The sequence below is a fragment of the Acipenser ruthenus genome, chromosome 9, assembly GCF_902713425.1.
Source record: "Acipenser ruthenus chromosome 9, fAciRut3.2 maternal haplotype, whole genome shotgun sequence".
NCBI classification, from domain to species: domain Eukaryota; kingdom Metazoa; phylum Chordata; class Actinopteri; order Acipenseriformes; family Acipenseridae; genus Acipenser; species Acipenser ruthenus.
The window spans coordinates 5,382,357-5,407,880 of NC_081197.1; the positions used below are offsets into that span (position 1 = coordinate 5,382,357).

Here is a 25,524-nt window from a genome sequence, read left to right on the forward strand (position 1 = left end):
GTTTACAATGCTGAACGGCCCAACCATGATTAAAGGATGTGCTCTTTGAATATTCCAGTGTGATATATGCCAAGGTTATTTATTGCATGCTGCCTGACACGCAACATGAATAGCAGTAATAAATAGCAGTATTTATTTTTGCTTTCTTTCTCTTTCTTTTAGAGGTGTCCTTGGTTTGTACAGATACAGTCGCAGACAGAACATGAATCCACTGTGGCATGTGCCTTGAAACCACACACGCTTACAAGCAAAGCATCTACATCCAAAACGCAGCGTTGTTTAGTTTACTGAACACAATTGCTTCTCTGATGTAAAACAAAACTTGCACATAACATTCGTACCTTCTGCTGTTGAACGTAGTAGCCTGAGGATGGATGTTGTAGTCACGGTGTGACAGAGACCAGCAGGCTTCAGAGAGAGACTAGGGTAATGTAAACAGCCTGGTCAGCCAACACAGCCTGGTTTCTGATGAAGCAGAGTGCACAGAAGGTCTGTAGTAAAAATTGAACGTGGCAATGTGGAACACTGCAGCTTTAGACTGGATTCAATTACAAATGTTGTTTATTTATTTCCATGGAGGTGGCAAGAGTATAGCTTTCTTATGGAGGCAACCGTACAGTTACAGAAGAAAATACATAGTGTAAGGAATGCAAACAGGATAGTCTTCCTGCCGAGGCCTGTCCCTGGGTGGGACACAGGCTGTAAACGTGCTGTTCATGGACTGCCATGTATGCCTTCTAATATTTCTGACAGTGTTGAGTTTGAAATAGTAACTTCAGATATGAGTACCATTTAGGACTTCCATAACTGAAGCCTGCTCCTCCACTAACCTCCCCAGTGCTGTGTCATTTGTGAGTTTTCTTGATTTAATTTTAATGTCCTTCAATATTTCAGTACATTAAAGATTTTGGTAGATGGAAAATAAGAAGAAAAAAAAATAGCAAAGTTCAGTATATTTTTGTTTAAATGAAAATCTCAGTGAATGAGGCTTTTTAACTGATGGTTAGTGACTGATTTGTCACATTTGACAGCCATATATTACTTGGATAAATCATACGTTGTATTTTATTTACTGGGGGGGAAAAAAAGACAGATAAGAAAACTGAAACAAAATTACAGCAGTTCATTAATGGCAAGGGCTTATCAATCAATTCTGCGTAATGGTTAATGCACAGATGCCACCTTGTGGTTATTGTTAGTATTACAGATCAGCACTTTATAAATGATACAATAATACAAAATACATGTATTATTATTTTTATTGAAATGTAATTGAGTCATTCAGCTTGGGGTAGCATTTTAATTAATTTTTTAAAATTTTATTTGAAGGTGCAGTTTATAACCTCTTAATTCTGCATGCAGTAGGGATAGTAAACTATGGAGAAAATCCATGTAGGAAACAGATGCGAAGGTGAAGGAATGACATTGCAGTGTAAAATGTAAGATCGTTCTGGGACACGAGTTTGTTATCCAGGTTGCAGTTCTGTATCCCAGCCTTTTAGTGGTGCTATTGCAAGAAAACAATATGTTAACGTTACCACTAATATGCATTTCTTGTGGTTCTTTTTTATTATTTATTTTTTATGATACAGCGTTTTTTGGCAGTTTATCACACTAAAATAGTATTCATATTTATTTATATATACATAGAAATGGCTCTGGTTTTGTGTGCATTGATTATGAAATTGATTTGAAGGTCCACAAAGCAGTGCATGAACTGGCTATATAACTTCCTGGTTATTATTATTATTATTATTATTATTATTATTATTATTATTAGATTCAATTCACTGTTTTGTTTTTAAATAGATTTTTTTTTTACAGTTGTTTTCTGTATATACAGAGATACCCATACATTCATGTATTCTAATTTGTATACGTTACTGAACATCTATTTAAAACCCATTTCAAGTTGGTAAAGGCAACCATGGAGCCAGATTGTCCCCTAACCGGATGCCAGACAGTTTATCAAGGAGAGGGCTGTGACTCACCTTGTCAGGGGCTTTTGACAAGACTGTGCTCGTTCGGAGGTCTTTATACAGGCACGGCGAATCCTCACTGGAACTGGGGTATGTAATATGCGTGACTGTAGGGTCACGCCTGCAAAGAAGGTGCCAGCCCTCAATAGGCTGTCCCGAGGAAGTAATTTCCCAGGGTGTGAAACTGGTGTTTGTAGGCATGTGGTCAAGAGTGACAGCTGCTCATAGAGGAAGTAGTTCAGAATTGTTTCATCAGTACAGCCATTTACAAGAGCTGTCTTAAGCGACACAAATCTTGGACCAAATGATGTGTGCTACCAGATGTCTGTGTGTGTGTGTGTGTGTCTGTGGGTGTGGGGGTGGGTGTGTGTGTGTGTATGTCTGTGTGTGTGTATGTCTGTGTGTGTGTGTTTGTGCCTGTGTGTGTTTGTGCCTGTGTGTGTGTGTGTGTGTGTGCTCTGTATAACATATTGTTTTCTCTGCTGTGTTGAACCTGTACAAAGGAGGAGACAATACCACTTTAAAGATCTTTGCAGGCTTATTTACCACGGGTCATTTTCAATGTCAGATTCTGTGTAGGCTGTGACAACACAAAGAGCAGAAAGCAACATTTTAGGAAGTAAATTAGCTGTCAGTTTTTGAGATCCTGTCAGTCCGGACTGCATTATCCGGAGAGGAGCAGTGCAGTGTGGGCTAGGTGGTGTGTGGAAGTTCAGTTCAGTGCATTCACAGCTCCTGTCATGGCAACAGCAGCACAGTGAAGTGAAGTGGAGCTGTGGCTTCCTGGACTTCCACATAAGCTTGGATTATTTTCACAGCAGCAGTATTATTTTTCTCAGCTAAAACCTAATTTCCTATGGGATATGAATGATACATTCATATATTTTTATTTGAAGGTTGCAGATAGACATTTCACCTCCCACAGTCACTAAGAACTGTTCTCTCTTAGGGCCAATGTATTACTGCCACACATCCCACACGACCTCTCAGATGCGTTCTTGAATACTGTACAGCATGTACCTGACAATCAGTTGGATGACCTGTCCATTAACAGCTCTGTTTGCCTTTTTGGTATTAGATTTTAGTAATCTTACATGGCCTTTCCTGGGCCTCAGTTAAATCAGCGTTTATGACACTGCCATATGATTTCATGATTTAACTCAACTCTCTGTAACAGAAACAACATATATTCAGGATAGTATAGCATTTGTTTTATAAAACTGGAAGCACGTTTATTATACAGTCCTCCTGATTAACACCAATTACACTTTCATTTTCTTTGTCATGTCTGCACTTCCATTGAACCCTTTTAACATCTTCCATCCCAGCCTACCAACTTCAACACATTCCAATAAATAAATAAAATAAAATGATGAGCAGACATTGTTCAGTATATTTAATTTGAGTTGTAACCTGGTCTATTTGTTGTATACTTCATTTTTTTAAGCGACACAAAGGGCCCATTTCATGTCTCAGACATGCCATTACAATGTTCCAGTGGTATTTAAGAATTCAATTTTGCTTTCACTTAAACAACCGTTTATAGTATTTAATACAATAACTGTACTTGTCCACAAGATGTAAACTGTGGATATCAATTAGGGGGCGTTACACTTGGCCTTATGTAAAGATGGAAAAGGTGGTATTTCTGTGGCATGTTGAGAGATGATAATGGATGTCACTCCCGAACCAATAAAGCCTGACACTAACATTCTTTAACTAGTCCTGTACGTTTAACCTGGACTATAATCCATTTTCTCTGTTCAATTCTGAATTGTATTGTAAATTAACCATCTCGTTTACAAAGGGTGTCCAGGAACAATCAAAACTGATGAGCCAGAAAAAATGAAATACAACTGAGCTAAACCCTAAAACACAAAATCCATCTATTGCATGTGCTGATTGCCAGTGACTTGTAGAATGACATTGTGTCATGGCAATACTTGACTTTCTCTGTCCTATACACTTTTTTCCTTTTTTCCTTCAAGTTGTAAAAAACAATATCATATCTAAAGTCATGTTTGTCTGCTCCGCAAGTGGATCCTCAGTCACAGTATAAAAGGCTGTTCCTTATGAATTATTGTCTCGTCTTTTTTACAGTAACTTCTAAGGTCAGCAGTAGTGAAATAAGACTAATATTGTTTTTTGGTACAACAAAACTTTCGCAGATTCGATTTTCATGATGTATGCCTTTAGTTGGTTGGTTCCACTTCTTGTAAAGATACTGCTTTAGGCAAGATATTCCATCAAACTGGTGACATAAAACCATGCTGGTGCTGTTATGTACTGTACAATCAATATAATGCTTTGTGACTGCCATGCAATTTAACACTGCAATACTGGTTTATTGCATTTTTGCACAGACATGACTGGGTGAATCTTTATCCTTTCAGCACTGCTCAATCATTCTTTACAGTCGTATATTAAGAGTTCTTATTTGATTACTTGATGGATTTGTTTACAGCATGAAATAGGCCGTATCCTAATCCTGCTTCAACACATCCCATGCCTGTCTCCACAGTGTAATTACGTGCTCTGCAATTACATTCAAAGTCAATCACAGTGTTATCTGCTAGCCTAGTTTATTAGCCATTAGTTACACAGAGATCACAAAATATCCTGCTGGGAAATCGGGTTCTCTCTACATTTTTGGCATCATCGAGGATGAGAATTAATTTTTGTGGTTAACATCACTTCACCTTTAAGAGCTCACCAGTGGCCTAGCATTGACATTTTGTTTTGGGGGGGGGGGGGGGGGGGGGTCACCCATATATTGTAATCCTGGTGAAGTAAAATCAAATAAAAAAACATTCTGCATGATATGAAAGAATACAGTCTTTGTATTGCTTGTCCTTTTCTGTTCTGAATGTTATTATAACTCTTAGCCAAGGAAAGTAAAACTGGTGCAGTTATGAGTTTATTTATTTTTTTAATTAAATACTGCCATTCACATGCCATTAAAAACCTTCTGCAAATGGAGTAATATATCAGGGCACCACTGCACTTGTTAGATGCCTTGTCCCTTAAAATCATTTCCCTTGTTTATGCAGCGGTTAACGGGCAACAAATGACCCGCCTCCATTTGTTCTGAAATTGTCCATCTATCCCCTGAGTTTTTATATCCGCTGGGTGGCTACATGGTTTTGAAAACACACTCCTACTCTAGTTTACTGTGTGTCATTATTATCCACCAGTTGTAATCATGCTTGGTATTGCTGGCAGGAGCTTACATGAGTTATTACATTGGAAGCTTGAGCCGTTCTTAACTATGCACAGACTACCTTGTACCCTGTTTCTTCTTTCTTTTAATAACCTTGGTTTCTGACACACATGGAGCTGATCCATTTAAAGGTCTGTTTTGGTAACATGGAATTGTGTGAACAGCAGGAGGAAGTGTAGCATTGATCCTGAGCTCCAGTTTTTATACCACGTTACTGAATTTCTCTCTCTCTCTCTCTCTCTCTCTCTCTCTCTCTCTCTCTCTCTCTCTCTCTCTATGACTCTCTATCTGTCTCTGAAATGATCCTCTGGCTTCAGGGATAATTGTCTAGGCTCCTGTGAAAATCAGCTTTCGAATCTGTGCCAAAGCTTGCCCATCTCTAACAAATACATCAAGTTGCCAGACATGGACAGAAATGCATTGCCCGAGCATGTTCCGTTTTTCATGAGCCTGAAGGGCAAATTAAATGTTGTGCCCTGGTAAGAAATACATCCAGTCCAAATCCGGGGGTGGGAGATGATGGGAGATTTATCACTCCTCTTTCATCATGTTCACCATAAAAATAGAGGCTGGGTCTGTTTAACTACGCTGACAAGCATAACGTCAGCTCATGAAAAGGCATTGTTACAAATTCAATTTGCACTTTTTCTTTTGTTTGTTGCTATAACAATACAGCTAAGGACCTGACTTACGGTACTCATAATCCATTGGAGGTCAATTATTAAAGCAACATCAATAACACAATACTCAAGCAAGGGCTCTTTTGTAAGCCAAAATCTCAAACCTGAGGCATTAATAAGCTGTTAAGCTTACTACTGTATGTGCAATCAGCAGTAAAATGATGACCCTGATGAGATAGCTCTGAGAGCATATACTGCAATCCCATTATCTATAGAGACTCGTGCTGTATTGGTAGCACACATAAGCTGTTTGATATTTTTGTGACAATATAGCAAGCCAGCGATATCAGTTGCACAGCTGTGTATTGACAGCGAGACAAAAAGGAAATTTGATCCAAAGTAGCTCTTCACTTCTAGAAAGACATTTTGGCTGATCTCGCCTATATTAGACACATCTATGGCAGGCTACTAGATCTGAAAGGCTGATCCTGAGCTCAGGTGAAAGCACATCAAATAACAAGCAAAGGATTTGAATAATTGGCAAAAAGAGCCACTCAGAATGTACAACAGCGTGGCTAAGTTGATTGTGCCTTGGCGACTTTGTGTTCGCTATTTCTATTGCAAGGATCTTGCAAGGAAAGTCAAGTCTGACTTCTCTGCACACCCTTGATTTGTTCATAAAATAGACTCTTTGATAATGTTAATAGCATTATCCGCATTAGACGTCTTAGCAGGCCAGTCAGGCTTGGTTCATTTCCCATTAAACCTTGTTTCAGTCATCTGCCGATAGCCTATACAGCTTGTCAAAACTGTAGGCAGAGAATAAATAATCTTGGGATTGATTTTAAATATTCATAATACAGTAACCTCACAACAGCAACCACAGTGTTACCACAGTGGCTATGTTACAGAATGAACCACACTGTGGTGTTGGAGTTCTTTGTTTTCTTTATTTTATATATAGGAAAAAAGGTTTAAACTTACCCTAGCACAGGGTCAAATGCTTTTTTTTATTTACATGACTAAAACCTGCATATTCAGGGCTATCTAGTTATAAATTGCAGTCCTTTCTTAATGTTGTTTTAAACAGAGTTGGAGTTGTGCTAATTGAAATGAGATGGCAGAAGGTATCCACAGGTGCCCTCAATGAAATGTTTGGCTGTGTAAAACCAGCAGGTATGCTGGCATGGGAGGGCTACCTATTAAACCTCCATGTCCTGAGCCTCATTGATTGACAAGGTTCATTGGAAAGCTGTTCTGTATTCCAAAACTACCCCCTCGGCAAGGGGGGTTTATGCAAGGCCAGCAGAGCGCTTGGCTGTACACTGGAAAACAATAAATCTAACAATCTCAGTGCAGTCAGTAAAAAATGGTTGCATTCTCTTGCGTCTAGAGTGCATAATGATATGACATTTAACTTAACATGCGTTAATGTCAGGTAGCTCAGGTACTCTTCAGCTAGACTGGTTCAATAAATGAAGTGAAGCACTCATAGAAACATATAATGTCAGGTACGGAAAGGCAGCAGCAGAGCAAGGAGGCAGTCGAGTCTCGACTACAGCAGAGACTGGGGTTCCAATGGTAACAGAGACATTAAAGGACTGCAGAACACCCTGTAACTTATATTGCCGGAACAACCAACTAACCGAATAACTAACTCAGGTAACTAACTTATTAACAAACACCAGCAGGGAGGACTTTTGTTTTGTATAAACCTGGTTTGGTATTGAGCTGGTAACCTTGAAGAACACTGGAAATCCAACAGGCCACTCACACAACTCCAAACCGTTAAAGAGAATAATTTATGATCCACTGAAAGCAAAATAGAGACCACATCAACTCTCTTCAGTTGTGAACACAGTTGGATCTAGTGAGGCAGTGCTTCACACGATGCACCACTCCGCTTGCTAGACAGAACAAAAAAATACCAATAAAACCAGCACCTGTCCAGATGCCGCTAAGAAATAAATAATAATAATAATAATAATACATGCACTTAATGACAGGTAACCACTGGGCTTGTTTAAAGAGCTTGGTGTAATTCTGCCATGCTGTGACTGCACTGCTGTGCTGTGAGTTATAACGCAGCCATGTCCTCCATACAGCCTAGATGTTAAATTTAATTAATTCACTAGATTTGTGACTCAGTCTCTCAAAGTCATACCTCATTATTTTCCAAAATAAGTAAATAAATAGGTTTCTTCAAAAGTGTAAGCATGCATTTTCTTCAGGTTACTAAATATGGTCAATAACAGAGTTAACCAAAAAAAAGAAATGCTGACACAAGGGCATATTTATGTTTAGGATGCTGTGAAATTACCCACTGCAGTAGTGTTTGAAATTGAACCTATTTGACTGTTGCAGATAGAATTATGATGTGTCAGGGAACACAGAACACCACCCACATGTTCAGCTTTTCAATTACTGCTAATTGTGTATTTGTATCAATGTATTAATTTCTTAACATTAATAGTTATCTTCAATTTAAATGATAGTTGATGCTTTTTGTGTAATTTGTGTAACCTGACCTCAAAGTGAAAACTATCCCATTTTTTATGTGACTTTGGTAAACTTGATTTTGGTTGATAGGCTCACACAGAGGGATTTCTCACTACCGAGCTATATGGTGTTAAATGTCCAGCAGATGAGTGAAGAGTTTACTGTCTAGTAGGTGGCTCATAAGTGTTATATCGTGTGTACTTCAGCCTGTAATCGAGCACAGTGTGGGGGTTTTACATGATAAAAACCATCAGGATGGTGTGAATTCAGTAACAACATTTGGGTGGCCTAAATACACCTTGAATCCCAATTGGTTGTGCCAGAACCTCACAATAACGACTCTTCTTGAAAATGTTACATGCCTGTCAAGGGTTCAAGTTCAGTTTTAAACTTTCCTATTGTTTTGGGGGGGGGGGGGGGGGGCAGGAAAAGCTAATGTAATTAGGTACAGTATTTATTTCCTGTCACATTCTTGTCTAATATACAATAAATAAATCAAGACAACTTTTAATTCTGTTTTCCCATTTAACGCACTGTCACTGTGTGGAATAATAATATGATTAAAAAAAAACAAACAACTCAACGTGCCTGTGGGGAAAACTCTATTAGAAATGTCTGAGTCTGATACACAGGTAAGCTGCTCGTGCAAGCCTCAGCTGTGCACTGGTTTGTTCCAGGAAAAGGGAACTAATTGATAATTGAATATTGTGTTGAGCACTGCACTGCTTGTTTGCTTTCCAACTAAAAGCATTTGTAATGCAGGGCTCGGTCTTGAAGCCCAGCTGTGCGGAGCATAGATTGCTTCTGCCTGGAGCAGAGATGCTGTCAAGTTGCTCTGTGAGTTGAGTCATCTATTGACAAAGAGCTCCCAACCAGCAGATAATGCTGCGCTGCTCCACTCACACTACTACTGCTGCTGCTGCTGCTGCTCCCACGATGCTTTGCTTATAACATCAGCCAGAGTCGGTACCGGGGGCCAGGCTAAAGAGCTCTTAACAGATAAGAGGATTTATTTTTGAAGGCAAGAAACAGCAGTTAAAAAAAAAAAAAAACTAAAGAAAGGACTAAAGAAAGAGGAAAGGAATGACTTACCTTAACAAACCGCACAGCTGCTGCCGGGATCCTCAGGGCACAGAGCTTGTCCGGAACGTAGACCTGGTGATGAGCGATGCCCATTGCTCCCGTGACTGGCAGCACGAGCCCCACGGATGCTACTACAATTCCCAGACCCCTTCGGGGGGCACTCTGGCACGCAACATGGCTAAACCCACCGTCTTAAGGACAAACAGTGTCTGGAAAAGCCCCAGGAAATGCATAGCCATGGGAAAAGGAGCTAATTGTGAGTGGTGGTCTGATTGCACCTGTCAACATGGCTGGCACGACCCGTTTCAGGTAAACTTTTTTGAAGTGCTGCTACAGAACGTGCTAATGAGTCTTGTGTGCTCCTTTGCTGTAGATACTGCAGTCATATTGTCTGCCTGTGTATCTAAAGATATGGAAATGTAATCCTGTATTTCCATCACTGAACAGAAAAAGAAAAGAAAACCTGATTTAATTTAATGTTCTTTTAGTATCGGCACCACGTTGAAATCTGCTGTACTGTATTACTGTACATTTAGGAGCCGGGAACACTTTAGTGTTTGTGTGCTAAATTTGTATTCTGCATGACCTAAGTAAACTGGAAAATTCTAGCATGATAGCATTATTTCAGTTTTCTGTTTAAATTACTTTCAGTATTATACCAGTAGTTGATAACCTGGTTAATGAAAAATGTACTTGAAGCATTAAACAAATAATTGTGGTTTCAGCTGTTCAGGTTTTTGCTGACTAGTATTATTTTAACATTTAGTGCTTCTGTTATGTTTGTGAACTTCCCTTTAATAGATACAGGGTGAGTTTACCACATTGATGCACCATGCGTTGATGTGGTAAACTTACTTTCTAATCACCTTGTATATGTTTTCCTAATTACTACTAAAGTTTCCTTTCTCACTATTGCACAGTTCCTGAGCCTTCTCATTTTCGCTCTTAATTCAAGTTCTCTTTATAAAGTTGTGATGAGGGGAATTTCATGTTTTTAAAGAGCACTCCACAGAAGGGAGAGGTTGGATGATTTTTCCTTTTCATTAGCATAGAAATGGGAAAAGTGAATCTAGTTCTGGATGGTAGGTTATAAGCCTACATGCAGCTTCTGATATCTGAAGAAAATTACAGAAGCACGTTAAGGGTCAGTTGCTTGAAAGAGGACTGGGGGGATGGGACATATCCTTTCTGAATTATGTAGCTAAACTAGACATTTAGAAATGAGATTTTAGATAGCTAATACAGAAAAAATAAAATGATCAGGGGCTCAGTGACCCAGGTGATGTATTTTAGTGCTGCACTGTGCTGCAGGCTTTTGTGTGTCATTTCCCATAGTGAATTCTTCTATTGACCTGTTTGAACGTGTTAGAGCTGTGGAATAAAACTGTGCCATTACCGCAGATCAGATGAAGAGCTTTCTGTTTTCAGACGTCTGCTTTCAGAAAGTATCAGAAATCAAGTTTCAAGCCAGTTAAATAAACGCACCTTTCAGCGGGTGCACCAAAAGCAGGACGTTAAACAAAACATAACAGAAAAATAAATCTTCTAAATATACTCGATGCTTTCGTAAGAGCACCTATAGTGTTTGGGCTTTTGTTGCTTTTGTAGGCACAAGTTAAATATTGAAGGTAAATTATTTTAGTGTTTTAAAGGGCCTCCTTTTCATTAGTCATAATTACTTTTTCCACTCCTACCCATTTATTGTGTAGCTGCATTTCTACCTGCAGATGACATGCAATTTTCTGATCTGGATCCAAGGAAGTGTACAGCTGCAACATGGAGAAGCAGAGGGAGATTTTTCTACTTGAACAGCCACCCTCTAAACCATTTCCTTGACCCAAATCTGGGGCTTTGACTAGCTTAGATTACAAAGACATGCATTGATGAATGAAGTGAAAATGTTTTACTTAATGCTAAACACCTGTGAGGTATATCTAGAGAATCACAGCTGTGAGGCGTTTGTGTTTGTCTCTCTATCTAGAGAATCACAGCTGTGAGGCATTTGTGTTTGTCTCTCTAGATAGAGAATCACAGCTGTGAGGCGTTTGTGTTTGTCTCTCTCTATCTAGAGAATCACAGCTGTGAGGCGTTTGTGTTTGTCTCTCTATCTAGAGAATCACAGCTGTGAGGCGTTTGTGTTTATCTATCTAGAGAATCACAGCTGTGAGGCGTTTGTGTTTGTCTCTCTATTTCTAGAGAATCACAGCTGTGAGGCGTTTGTGTTTGTCTCTTGGAATCACAGCTTTGCAAATATTGTACATCCTACTGCACAATGCACATGTCCTTTTACTCAGATGGTTTTCATTATCTGCATCGCAAAGCACAGCTCCGTACTGTACAATGCTTTCTGTCTCACCATCATTCACGGTTAATTTCTGACATGGTCACAAAGGTAAACTTTGTGACATAGTGTACACGGATTGGTGAGAAACCTTTCACCTCCATGTCAAGGTCATGGAACACCAGTCCGATCTTCTGTTTATAATGTCCTCGTATTAGTGGAGCTAGGGGTACAACATGGATACACTTTTTGTATAGCAACAGAAGAAAACTCGACTGGCTGTGGGTTCTAGAATACATGATTCTATTTACAATTTAGTGTGCACCTTGAGGCCAAAGAATACTCCTAGCCATTTATTATTTTCATGCTGCAGAGAACTCTTTTTATAATTTTAAATTTTGAGCGCTCTGCTTGATAGTATGTTTCTGACAAACTGGAAATGTGCGCAAGCATTTCAATCTACCAGCCACAACTGAAACTTTACATTCTCATTTTCATGTGGAAGGGAAATAGCAGAGAAGCGTGCTGTGGAAGACCTACTGTACGTAAGGAGGAATTCCCTTAGCAAAAGGTTTGCCAGTTATAGTAATGACTAAAATACACTATCAGTGTACGCTTAAGTAGATACAGTAATTAGCCTCCTGTTTTAAGATTGGCTCCCTTGGTGTTTTTTAACTGTATTGCATAGCTCTTTCACTTAAAGACTTGTGTTTCTGTACTGTGAATTTCTATGGACGTTGCTACACCTGTTTCTGTTGCTCAAATGGTTTACATGATCAGGCAGGTGCTACAAGGTTACAGGTGCTACAAGGTGAAGATTTACTTGAGAACTGCCTTGTGCTGCTCTGATACATTACATTAGTACAAGAACCATTACAAGTAAGACCAAGCCAATTAGATCCCCTTTATGAAGTCTTCCAAGACGTCCATGTGTGAAAATAAGAATGAATGAAGGGTTGCGTCGCTTGTCAGCATGGCAGGGGGATTTGGATTTGGAAGGTTTGTTTATGTTGTGGACACATACCGGCTCAAAGGTTCAGAGCTATGGTGATCTCTGACAGGCTTGCTCGTCTCCAATGAATAGGAATAGAAAGGAAGATTCGCTATGCAGCACTGGTGCTTCTTCCTGATTTAAGTTATACAGCTGTAACAATAAGGATCCTCGAGTATGTTCAGCAGACGCACTTTACTGTACTTGTATACCAGAAGTCTAGAATACTGCTTCACTTTTGCTCTTCTTAATGTCTCCACACATGATTTCACACATTAGAAGTGCATTCAGTTTCTGTGTTTTGCGGCTGACTTCACTTGTTCAGTTAAAGATTCACTCTCTCCCTGTCTCGTTGTCCCTTTCTCGTTCTCTGCTCCCTGACTGGATGCATTAGTCCCGAGGGACACTCATCTTTACTGTGTGTTCAGACAGCTGTCATTTGATCTTGCCGCCTCCTTAGATTGGGGGCCTGGAAGATCCAACGTTACTGCAGGAAACAGAATAACCAGGTCAGAAACGTGTTGTGTTCGTCTTGATCCTGCAACATGGGTGCATCTGCACTTTACCAGGCATACTTGGAACATATTCATTTTGTCAGCAGCACATATTACCGTTGAATTGGGTTAATAACAATTTAGAAGGAGCATCTGTTCTAAACCCCTTAGAACCTCAGAAGTGTTCTGCACCGTCGCTCACAGGAGTCCACATTATTAAGCTAGGTTAAATATAACAGCTTTTCCAAATGTTAATTAGTCTTAGATCAAGGCATCTTTTCCTTAATTATAAATTGTATTCAGTGCTTGAACCATTTTATAATTAGAAAGGGTGTATTCAGGTTAAGGAGCACAGTGTAATGAGGATTTTCTGGAAAAATGTGCCATGATCCATCCAGTACAAAACCGTAATAGGAACAACAGCAACTAATAATATAAAGCACAGCATGCAGTATAGCGCCTTTCACATAATAAATATATTTTTACAGAGCCAGTTACTTATTGTGTAATTACAGCACATGCAGCATTCATTGAATGTTTAAGCTGTAAAACCAGATAAAGTCTCAATTTCTCTAATTTCCTTCGAGATTCCATTACATCAATTTCTAACAGCTAACGGCTGGGCCTCCAATTGTGAATTATGACTGTCTCGTACTGTATGTGAGACGTGTTCCCTCACTTACACATAATAGATAAGGATATTCTACAAAACACAGCTTACACTGGTTTGCCTTCAGAAACTGTAGGTTTGTTCTTTTCTTGAGTAGTGTAAGCAATGTTTTTTTATGCATTTTTGTGGGTTAGTTTCCAATTTTTTGTCTTGACAGCTGTTTTTCCATTAGTAGTATTTTGTTGCTTTTCAGGAGTTAGTAGCGGGTTCAGAAAAATATAGTGTTACACGTCATCATTTTATACACTTATAACTTTAAAGTCTGTTTCAAAGCTCTTTTCAAAATGTCTGCTCTAGTGCACTGATAATAGTGTAAGGATTATTGCCCACATTGTCAAACAGGTAACACAGCAATAACGATCTATGATGTGGCACGTAACAGAAAAGCCAGAGCACTTGTTATTTATTTTTTATTTTTTATTGCTGTTCCTGCAGTGATTTAGAGGACAGATCTCAAACCCCAGTGCACTAAAGCAGACATTTTGAAAAGAGCTTTGAACTGTTATTCAAGTCTTTTATTTAAGGCTTGTTCTGTATGGTGAAGATCTTTAATGTGCTTAATTTGGTCTTCATGGCACCCCGAATGATTAAGTAATAGAAATACGGCTCCCATTCCAGGCTTTGCTGTAAGCCCTATTAGAGAAACCTGATCTTTTGGTCACTTGTCTAATTTAGCTAAGGGCAGGTACAGTATTTCTAAGCTCATGGTAAAATCTGGAATTGCTCAAACTGCAGTGCAGTGAAAGACCAACTGCAGTTCTGTTCCTGAAACTGAGCTATAGTTAATATGTAGTTTGCATACATTTAGCAAAGTAAGCAGCCTACCCTACAGTACATACGTATGCATAACATACACGCTACACTGGCTTTATAGGGTTTGCACATAAAAAAGGGGCAGCAGTGTTTGTGTAGAGCGCTATTTCTTTCGGAAGTCTATTATTCATAATTTTAAATGTCATTTTTGCTGTCTTGGATGCTGTCTCCACAGACTGTACTACAGTACTTCTGATCATTTACAGAAAATAACTTGCAACAGAGAGATACCGTTTTTTTATATACATTATTCCAGCATCTCGATTGAAGAGGTACCCTTATAAAAATGTACTACGGTAAATTTGCACTGTAATTTTGCCAGTGTCCCATGTTTATGCTGTGGATTTATCATAGTTTAACATGATTTGCCATATTTTTTCGCCATGCTTACCAATGCTTTACCATGCATTCACATTGTTTTGTTACACTTTTTATGCTTTTACTATGGTATACTTTTAATAAGGGCCATTACAGAGAGATTCTCACCTCAGCCCTAATAAAATGTGCTTCATAAATTCTGCAATATCTTTTTACAGCTCTAAATACTTCTTTGGATTTACACTTCTTTTTTTTAATATTTTTATAGGCAAGCCCTCCTCCTATAATTGTCAACACAGAGACGCTGGACACTGTGCCGTATGTAAGTAACCTCATTCTTTGCTTGTATTCTATAACACACAGTATACATTTACTGTTATTTTATATTGAAATACTGTACATGGGATATTGGAGTGCTTTGATTTTAAAGGCAAGACCTTCTTATATGTCCAGGCAGTACTATAAGTGAGCTGAGCATGATTTATGAAGAAAGTTGACCTTTCTTTGAGGAGTACTATCAGTCCATAAAAGTTTGTTATTTCTACTGCTGCTGTAGCTGATCTCTCATAAAATATTTCTCATATTTTTTTCAATAAAGTGAAGTAGCAGATTCAGCATTTTGTTGAGTTTCATTTGCCACGATCCTCTAGGTACAGCACACACAAACACACATTAAAAAAATACTACATTGATGAGTATTTAAACTCCCAACTCAAAATATAAAAATACCATTTGATGCGTGGCCTAATATAGCTTCCATGTTGCGGTCTTAAGGTTTCGAGATATTCGAGAGAATGTGGCAGTATATTTAAAATATTTAAGAAGCCATATGACACAAATTTAACCGACACAAACATTGGCATAATTAGTGAAAGTTATGCTGTTTTTTTTAGGAATGATAGACTTGAAATGAATACATGCACTAAATATCAATTAAAGAGTAATCATTGGGGTTCTGAAAAATATTGTGGTATAAGTCCCCATGTGCTGCTACAACTGTTTAAATAATGTACCTGTCATTTTTCTTTTCATTGTTAACATCCTGACAACTTTTTACACTTATAACTTTAAAGTCTGCTTCAGTGCTCTTTTCAAAATGTCAGCTCTAGTGCACTGGGGTTTGAGATCTATCCTATGAATTACTGCAGGAAGAGTGATAAATAAACAAAAAAACTAAAAACATAGCAAGTGCTCTGGCTTTTCTGTTCCGTACCACATCATGGATCGTATTTGCTGTGTTACCTGTTTGACAATGTGGGCAATAATCCTTACACTATCAGTGCACTAGAGCGGAAAAGAGATTTGAAACAGACTTTAAAGGTATAAGTGTAAAAAGCTGCCAGGATGTTAACAATGAAAAGAAAAATTACAGGTACATTATTTAAACAGTTGTAGCAACACGTGGGGACATGTGACAGTATATTTTTCAGAACCCTGCTACTTACTTTTTAAGTACCTGTATTAAATAAATAGGCAACATAAATACAGTTGAAATATGAAATGTTATATAAATATACATTTAGAAAACTAGAACATCTCTTTGGAAATCCTCAGCAATTTTGTAAAGAATTGGTTGGGTACTACTCTACTGCGGCATTTTCCTTAAAAAACTGTATCCAGCCGGTACAAGATTGCTTCATACTTGGCTGACTTAAAGCTGTCAAACTGGAGAGCTACTGCTCCTGGTGGTACAGAGATCTTCCCTGCTGTTATATATAATATATTAGTTTCAGACAGTAGTTTCAAGGGCTCTTTCATTTTCTCTATCACACTATAAAGGTTTGGTTCCTCATTATTATCCTCACATTTGTAAAAAGGAGTTTACAGCCCTGAAGAATCACCCCTGGTTTGCATCAGCCATCTAGCCCTCGTTCCCCCTCACAAGACTGGTGATTCGCAATATAATCATTTTCTAAAAAAAAAAAGTAAATTACATTTAAACCCACAAAGCAGTTACTGATCTGACAGCACTCTGCGTACGTCAGCGCTACCTCTGCGAACGATACCTCTGTGAGTGCTACCTCTATTACCAGGAGGCAAAGCCACAGCCCGTTTTTACCTCAAATTAATCTGATAGTTAACTAGAAGTGATCTAATTAAGAAAGACTAAAATGGGATTTTAATTAAAAATGCTCTGGCGGAAGATACGCTATTTAGAGTGTAATTAGTTTCACATGACATGTTATTACTTTTTTTTTATGGTGTTTTCAGTCGATCTTAGTGGTTCTTATTCTACTTCATCATAAAAGAATGTAAGGATGTGCAAGAAACGCGTGTAATCGACATTGCTATCTTAAACCAAAGGCTATGAAATTACGAATTACAAATATTGATTGGCTTTGCATGCAAGTGTCTCTTCCTGGCACTGTCCTGTTTATTAGGCACCTTATCACGCAGCGTTGGATTTCTATTTGCCATTCACTTTCATTGGGATTCCTGTGATAACACAACATGGTACAGTTTTGATAAACAGTCACCACAAAGAGTCCATTGACAGCAGCTTGTCGCCGAGCCAATGGACTGATTCGGTTAGTCAGAGCGAATGCAGAAATTAACTGACTGAACTTCAAACAAGGAACAACCCCAGCACTTGTCATACAGTATACTAGCTTTATCCAGAAAATGCATCAAGTACTGTTGGTGACAACTCTGTCTCGGATTTTGTCCACTCGAAAGACTGTTCTGTATATAAATTGTATTGCATATCAAAGCTGTGTTTTTTTTTATATCCAGATTGGTGACAAAACTGTAAAATAGATTTTCTTCTGTAAATGGCCAATGATAGCTAGATGATCTGTGCATCACCTGAAGGCTTCTTAAGTTCAGTGATCATCCCCAGCTTCTGTGAACTATTCATTTACAAAACAGTTAAATGAAATGTCTGCAAACATCTTGAGGAATGCCATTTTCATTCTGTATGGCCACTCGAAGCCCTCTGCATTGAGTCTTATTTTAAATCTTTAAGCAATGGGTAACTTTACAAAACCCTAACCTTAAGATAACAAGTGAAATAGTTTCAGTGACTTATTCTGAAATATAAATCCAAATGGTATACACATTACGGGCAAACATTAAAACATTAAAAAAAAAAAAAAAATCCTAGACCACCGTAAAAGCCTGCAGTCCAGAAATAGCTATTGCCTTTTATTTTATTTAGCAGATGCCTTTATCCAAGGCGACTTACAGAGACTAGGGTGTGTGAACTATGCATCAGCTGCAGAGTCACTTACAATTACGTCTCACCCGAAAGATGGAGCACAAGGAGGTTAAATGACTTGCTCAGGGTCACACAATGAGTCAGTGGCTGATATGGGATTTGAACCGGGGACCTCCTGGGTACAAGCCCTTTTCTTTAACCACTGGACCACACAGCCTCATTTCTCTGCCTTGTATTGGTTTTCCACTAACTGTTTACAAATAAATTCAGAACGTTATTACTAAATGGCACTCACTTTACATCATTTGTTCTCTCTTTGTTCTTCTTTCTTCTCGGGTGGTAATTTAGTACAATCAAAGGGCATCTTTCATCAGTGCAGCGCTAGACCTAATTTATGAAGGCTTGTGCTCCCTTGCCATTTAAAATATCCCCCTCCAGTTTTATCGACTTTAAAATAATAGCCTTCAGTTTCTGTATGCAAGTAGGATCTCTGTTGGGGTGAGAGTGCTCAAGCTAAAGGGTAACCCCTCTAATTGCACATTCAGCTTGCACACCTCAAGCTGAATAGCTTTCGATCCAGCAACCTCATCAAGACCGGTGAGTCTGTGTGTTCTTTCACATGTCAATAATAGACTATAAAGATTATTTGTGGCAATTAGATTATAAGCCACTGTTTTGAGACCTTCATCTCAATGGTGTATTTGTCTTGACCCGAGTTCACTTATACACACCATGGTGGGGCCATCGTTTCATTTTGTTTCTTAATATTTCAGCCTATTAGATCTTAAAGAGAATAAAATGTTCTCTCTTGATTCACACGCACACGTTCTCTGTCATTGTCAAGACTGGTCCTTTGGGATACCCTTACCCTAAAAAGTAGGACATCAAATTTAACTACATCCTTTCTATTCTTGCCCTGCAATAACAAAGGATTCTGTGGTTTCAGAAAACAGTGTGCTACGTGTTTTATTCTATGAAGCAAAGTTAATAAGTGGGTCTATGAAACACCCCTGACTACGATCCCTCTAGGGATTTTATTTAGTTAGCCACTCAACATTTTTAGCCACACCGGAAAAACTTAAGCCACCCCAAAGAAGGTTAAAAATAACTGTAAAAGTATTTTATTGTAGGCCTACACAATACAAAACGTATAACCATTTCAAATGTTAATAACCTACTAATACAACTAAACAACTGCTCTTTCCATTGCTTTCCTTCCCTTTTCAGTTCCCAATGCAACCCTAATGACACATACAACAGCATACTGTCACTGGTAGAATAGGTACTGTACTTGTCGGCCCTTTACAAGTTCATAGGGCTAAAATAATAACAATTGTACAATAGGAATTGTAACGGCATTTGTTTCTACAGTATAAAATGTTCATACTTAAAAATATGAATAGGTTTTAATATGTTTATTTCAGCAAGACAAAATGTGTATTTTATTTTAAACATGTAACTTACCTAGATATTTGAATGACAGACCCCACTCTACCAACACATTTGCAGTAGGCTACCTGAATGCTATTATTACTTTGATTTCTTTAATAAATCACCTTTTGCTTGTGGCGACGTGGCGTGCGGCTAGCGGGGACGTAGCCTGGGGGAATACACCAGATGGATTATTATAGAGATAAAGAGCAGCAGCATATAGATTGTCGTTGTTTAGAGCTTTTTAATCCTGTTTGGGATCATAACATATATTGTTTTATTGAGAAGAGGGAAAAGGTTAAATGCATATTTGTCATGTTATTACCTTCCATTAGTTGTATTACTATTTTTTTTGTTCTCCTCTTCTAATTATTGCAGAGTTTAATGGCATCATTCAGTAGAATGATATATGTAATTATATGACTACTGGAGGTAAAATGAAGTGATTTATCCACCTGTTTATCACCTTCATCTACTGTAATTACTGCACTGTTTTGTACGTTTTTTCAACATGTGAAAGCATGCACATTGAAATGGAATCTCCCTAGTTAAATCAGGCACATTTCTAATGCACTAGATGTACTGATCTGTTGCAGATGACAGAAAAGAGTGCTGATAAAACTCAAACAAGGGCAAAAGTATAATAGAACATAACCTTTTTCCAGTTTCATCTAGACTTGCTAGGCACCCGTATCTGAAGTACTATATATATCTTGCGAATGTAATTTACCTACAACTTTATACACGCAATTGATAAAACCAAGGGTTGATTTCATTAAGCTCTCCAGAGTTTAAACACAGCTGGATTTTACTGCGCTGCGGTTATCCTGGGATTACCCCTTTAAAACAGGTTGCTGATGTAGTCCAGAGGAAATCCCCAATGCTGTAAAATACTCCAATAAAATCCAGCTGTGACTTATCCTGGCAGGGTTTAGGTTGATCAAATAAACCTCAAATATTTTGGCTAATGTCTGCATCTACAGCTATGGCAAAACGTTTTTGCAACACCTAGAATTTTAAGATTGAGACATAATTAAAAGACAAAGCTTAATCTGACCGCGAAACAGATCTGAAAAGGTTTGGTGATTGAGGCCCTTAGGGAATTTCTCAAGTGTGTTGGAAGGACATGCCATCTCTTGCTCATTTTTTTTTGTAGAGCCTCCCTCTACTTCCTCCAGAACAGATATAGGGCCTCATTCACTAAACAGCAGTAAATGACCAGAATTACTGTGTGGCAGGGGGCAGCCACACCGCTTGCAAAAATGAACCATAGGTAGCTCTATTCAGTAAGCTAATTTATATGACCAAATAAAGCGAGCTAAATGGTTCATTTGCATGTTGTCACAACACGTGGAATTCAGCACACAGAATTCAACACGCGGAATTATGCATGAGGTCTACACACACTGGAAAGAAAAGATAAGTACGGTTCTGAGTTTGTCACAATGACAGCGACCAAGGAGGACAGAGTGAGGAATCTAAAGTTTACAGATAGGAACTGAATGTATTAGCAGTAGAAGTGGTGAGGAATTATGAAAGGCTTTTTGGTGCTGCATCAGTGAGAACATTAACTGCAATGAAACATTAATGACAAAATAAATGCGCTCTGTAGGAGAAGGGCGAGGGTCTTGTCCCCAAATCACAGCGTCCTGCGAGACAGTCAAAGCGGAGAAAGGAATTGTTAATGAAACCTTTATGTTTAACTCTGTAAATCAAATAAATATTTGTTTGTTCAACTTGAACTCCCTCTGATTTATTTTGTAATATTAATCACAAGTCAGTAAAGCACTCACTCAGTCAATTAGAAGTTCACTATTTACGTTTCAAAAGGTGTTTGGGGAAACGTCCCTTTTATAGCATTAAGTGCCGTACTGGTACTGTAGCGCTGCTTCAACTTGATACAAGTATGAAATTAACAGGGGAGGTGAAGAGTAATGTAAAATACTGCAAGGAAAATAAAATGCGCATTTTTCACAGTAGGTAGGCATATTTTTATTTGAAATTTGTGATATCGTGAATTTTCTGGGGCTCTACATATAAGGTTAATATGAACTTCTCACTCTCCTGTGCAGCTCTTCTGCTGGTTCTGTGACACCGCCTGGTTTCAATAAGCGGTACTTTCAACACACGCTGAGGCACCTAGTAAAGTTAGCGCCCTTAAGTGAATATGGTTTGCATATCATTTACCTCCCTCGCTGTATTTTCTGACGTGATTTGCAGACATTTCCATACATTAACATTATTCATTATATTTAAATGACTCGGACCCGGTACTTTTTCCACGTGCTAGATTGCCTGCCACTGGTTAGTGAATACAGCAGGTGTACAAAGCATGCAGTAAAGGGGCTTACTGCGTGCAAAACACGTCACCGCTGTTTAGTGAATGAGTCCCATAATTAGTTATCAGTGGTGGGGCATTTTAAAAACTATTTCATTAGTGTCCCACCGTTTAGCACTCATTTGTTTGAATATCTTTGTAGCCTCTTGTTTATTATTATTTTATTATTAAGTTTTGGTTGAGCTGACTCAATAGTATATTGCTGGTACAGGATACCAAGGGGGTGATGACTGTTTACAGCATGTGTTGTAGTAAATGCTTGGTCTATAGACCAAGTAAATTGTCCATCATGTAATCTCTGCTGGATTTAAAAACGATGTGATATAACCAGCTGTGCAAAGAGCTCTTATTGGACACACATTAAAGTAATGCTCTTTGAAGAAATCAATTCTTAGAATTGTATTAACATTTCTTATCTGTACAGTAAACCGTTAAAATCGATTCTTTTTTATAGGGAGGACAAAAATGATATGCAGCCACTGCTAGTATATAGTATAATTTAAAAACATTATGAATTGATTGAAATAATACATATCTTTTGATATATATTTTGTTTTTCAACATGACTAAAAATGGATCCCTCCGATATTTTTGCTTGTTAAGCTGCTTCAATAATCATCTTCTATTTAATGTAGAAGACATGCCAGCAAGCTGATAATCTCCCCCCGCGCTTGTGTTAGTGTGATTGCTGGTGTTATGACATGTGTGAATCCTCAGGGAATGCCACTTATAAATTTGCCTACTTAACTGTGCCAGTGCATATCCTGTTGCATAATATTTTGAAACTTACACTATTAAAGTTGAACTTGTACTAAAAAAAAAAAAAATTTAAATCTCAGGAGGGGTTCATGGTTGGTACTTGTAGAGAAATTACAAAAGTGTGTTTATGTTTGGTCACTTTACTAATCATCGTGTAAACTGGACATGGAAGATTCTGACCGATGCTCTTCTTTACAGTTAGTCTGACAGAGGAAATAAGTTTGACTGCTGATAATCTATTTTTTCGCTGTATATTATTATTATTATTATTATTATTATTATTATTATTATTATTATTATTATTATTATTATTATTATTATTATTTATTTCTTAGCAGATGCTGCTAAGATTCAGAGTTTGGGTTAATATATATAATGTGACGCTAAAAATGCGGCATATGTAAAGAATGGTATTCACTTGGCGTTCTGCACCCACTGTCAAATTTGCCCTTTGCCATCATTAATCCATTAAAATGATATTGAAATGCATTCAAATGAAGAAAAGAGCATGGAATTGGGCAGGATCTGGATACTAAGCGGGTGCAAGCATTATAATGTGATGTAAGGATTTTGCCTTGCACTTAGGCAATCGCTGACCCTCCAAAAACTTTACACCTCTTTTTTTAAGGGGCAAACCATTGTAGAAGCGAGTAATTAAGAGCTGTATAAAAGCACACACCTGCAGGGACCTGTCATTGGCTTCAGGATGGCTGCTGTGGTACACTTCCTGATGCGGCGACGCTTGGCTGTTGTTGAGGAGAGACAGGAACTCGTTCGGAGAAGAAGGGCAAGACGAAGAAGACCCTGCATATTCAATCCCAGGGTCACTTTGTTTGGGATGCCGGAGGATGCGTTGCTAAAGCGTTATCATCTCACTCCGCAGGTCATCCTAGGCCTAATAGCTGAATTGAGGGATGAGCTGGACCCCAGAGTGACCTCAGCCATATGAACTCTCGGTTCCTTCTCAGAAAACTTTTCTTTTCGTTTTCGGTTTGTATTTTTGTTCTCCATAAATGTCGTCATACAGCGCCTACTTCTCTCTGTACTCCTAACTATAAGCACGTTCAGTGGAGCTTCAGCCTGGGGCATGATTCCCCTCTATGACAAAAAAAAAACAACATTTAAATCACAGGCATCCCCTGGTGTTATAATTAAAAAATGCTGTGCCCTAAATGCAAAATCCAGTATCCCAAATTTTATGCAAGAATGTGGCTAGAGGCCTGCTGGCACACTTGTATGGAACGTTTCCTTTCCGGCTACAGCAGTCTTTTTTAGAAAGTTTTTGCCCTTCATTTCCCTCCATCTGGGTCTTCATTCTGTATTCCCAGAGGCACACAGTTAATAAATTACACACAGTATGCAAAGAGCGCCACACTTGATAGTTAAGCAGTCACATCACTTACCACTTTGCTTGAAGTCACCCTTCATTTTCTAACTTTAGTTAATGTTTTAGATAATTGCTGATCTCTCATAAATTAGTTTATATATATATAAGTCTGAACCAAACCCAACCCCAAAACAAAGAGGTAGTTGAAAACCATTACCCATATTGGCTGTGGTGTCTCATGTATTTTGTTTTTCTTTGTTGGTGCTTCCCTCTCTAGTGTACTGTTTAATGCTTCTGTAACGGTTAAGAGCACAAACACATTTTGCTTGCGCTGTAGAAGGTCAATTTGAAGGACAGTATGTTATTTAACCTATCACGACAGTATCCTGCTTCAATTAGTTATTTAAATAACTATTTTTGATGGATCTGAATGCATGCAATTTTCCTAGGCTGTTGTTAAAAACAGTAGCTTAATAATTATCAGACATTTATTGAAATTCATCAAAGTGAACTTTAAAAAATATTGAGTAAGCTGTAAATAGGGACAATACAAATATATGCAGAATTGGAGGTATGCAGGAAAAATGTTATTTATTAACCATCAGCTAAGTTGGATATGGATTTAAGTAATATGGTTTAACATTGTGCTGTTTCCTTTGAAATGAAACAATACAATTCAATTACTGGATGATGAAACCATGCTGGGTATTAACATTTACACAGTGTAAAATATTTAAGGATATACATATCGTATACCTTTTAAACTGTGTCCTGTAAAATGATAAAAACAAAATGCATTATGAAAAATTGAAAATATGTATCAGAAAATCTGAGGATAGACCTGAGGACTCTTGCTTTATACAGTACATATTCAGAGATGGAAACTAACCTTGAATTTAATACAAAGAACTGGGGGATACATATACTGAGTTAATGTTCAGATTGTTGCACCAAAACTTGCTAGGACTGATACTGTATGTCAAACATGCAAGGTCCCTTTGGTATTTCTAAAAGCCATACAATTGTTTGTTTATGTAATGCTTATTTTTTTCAAACCAGATTGAAAGTCCTTTATATTTTCTGAGAGGGTAAAATCTCCAGCCAAATGTTGTTGTGGACCCTTGGATAATTTAAACAGAATCAAGTATCTTATAATTAGTATAATTAAGTGATGATTCTAAAGGGAATTCAGTCAATAGAAGGCTCTGCACTCAATTACAGTAACCGGAAGAGCACTGCCTCAGCAGTTTGTTCGGTTCAATAATTATAGCACTGCATTGTGAGAGCTGTTTTTTGATGAGTAAACCAAAGAATTGGCACTATTATACAGTAGAGACATTTACATACTGCTTTTGAGTTTTAATACAGACCCTGGGACAATTCCTATGTATTTTGCTGTAAGTGAGGTGTTCCCGCTGTCTAGCCAGTCAGAAACCAACTAGTTTAAATTGAATAGAAGTTTGTTGCATAATATACCAAATCTGGTTAAAACAATGCTTTTCTGTATAGCTGGACTCATGACTTACAGTATAAAATGCAGCTGT

The 25,524-nt window shown here is 38.1% G+C and overlaps 1 protein-coding gene across 34 annotated transcripts in view; it reads left to right on the forward strand.

The window, feature by feature from the left end:
• The window catches only part of LOC117407165 (disks large homolog 2), a 248,309-nt gene that overhangs the window by 127,094 nt on the left and 95,691 nt on the right, over positions 1-25,524 (forward strand). For 33 of the 34 annotated variants that reach the window (XR_009329587.1, XR_009329586.1, XR_009329588.1 and 30 more), the window contains one exon: positions 15,237-15,290. Coding sequence is in view for 31 of the 34 variants with exons in the window: in XM_059030939.1 (XP_058886922.1) it covers positions 15,237-15,290 (54 nt within the window). In the remaining 3 variants the exon portion in view is untranslated. Of the gene's footprint in view, positions 1-8,978; positions 9,711-15,236; positions 15,291-25,524 lie in introns of those variants that run through there. The other variant, XM_034923359.2, reaches the window with a different exon arrangement.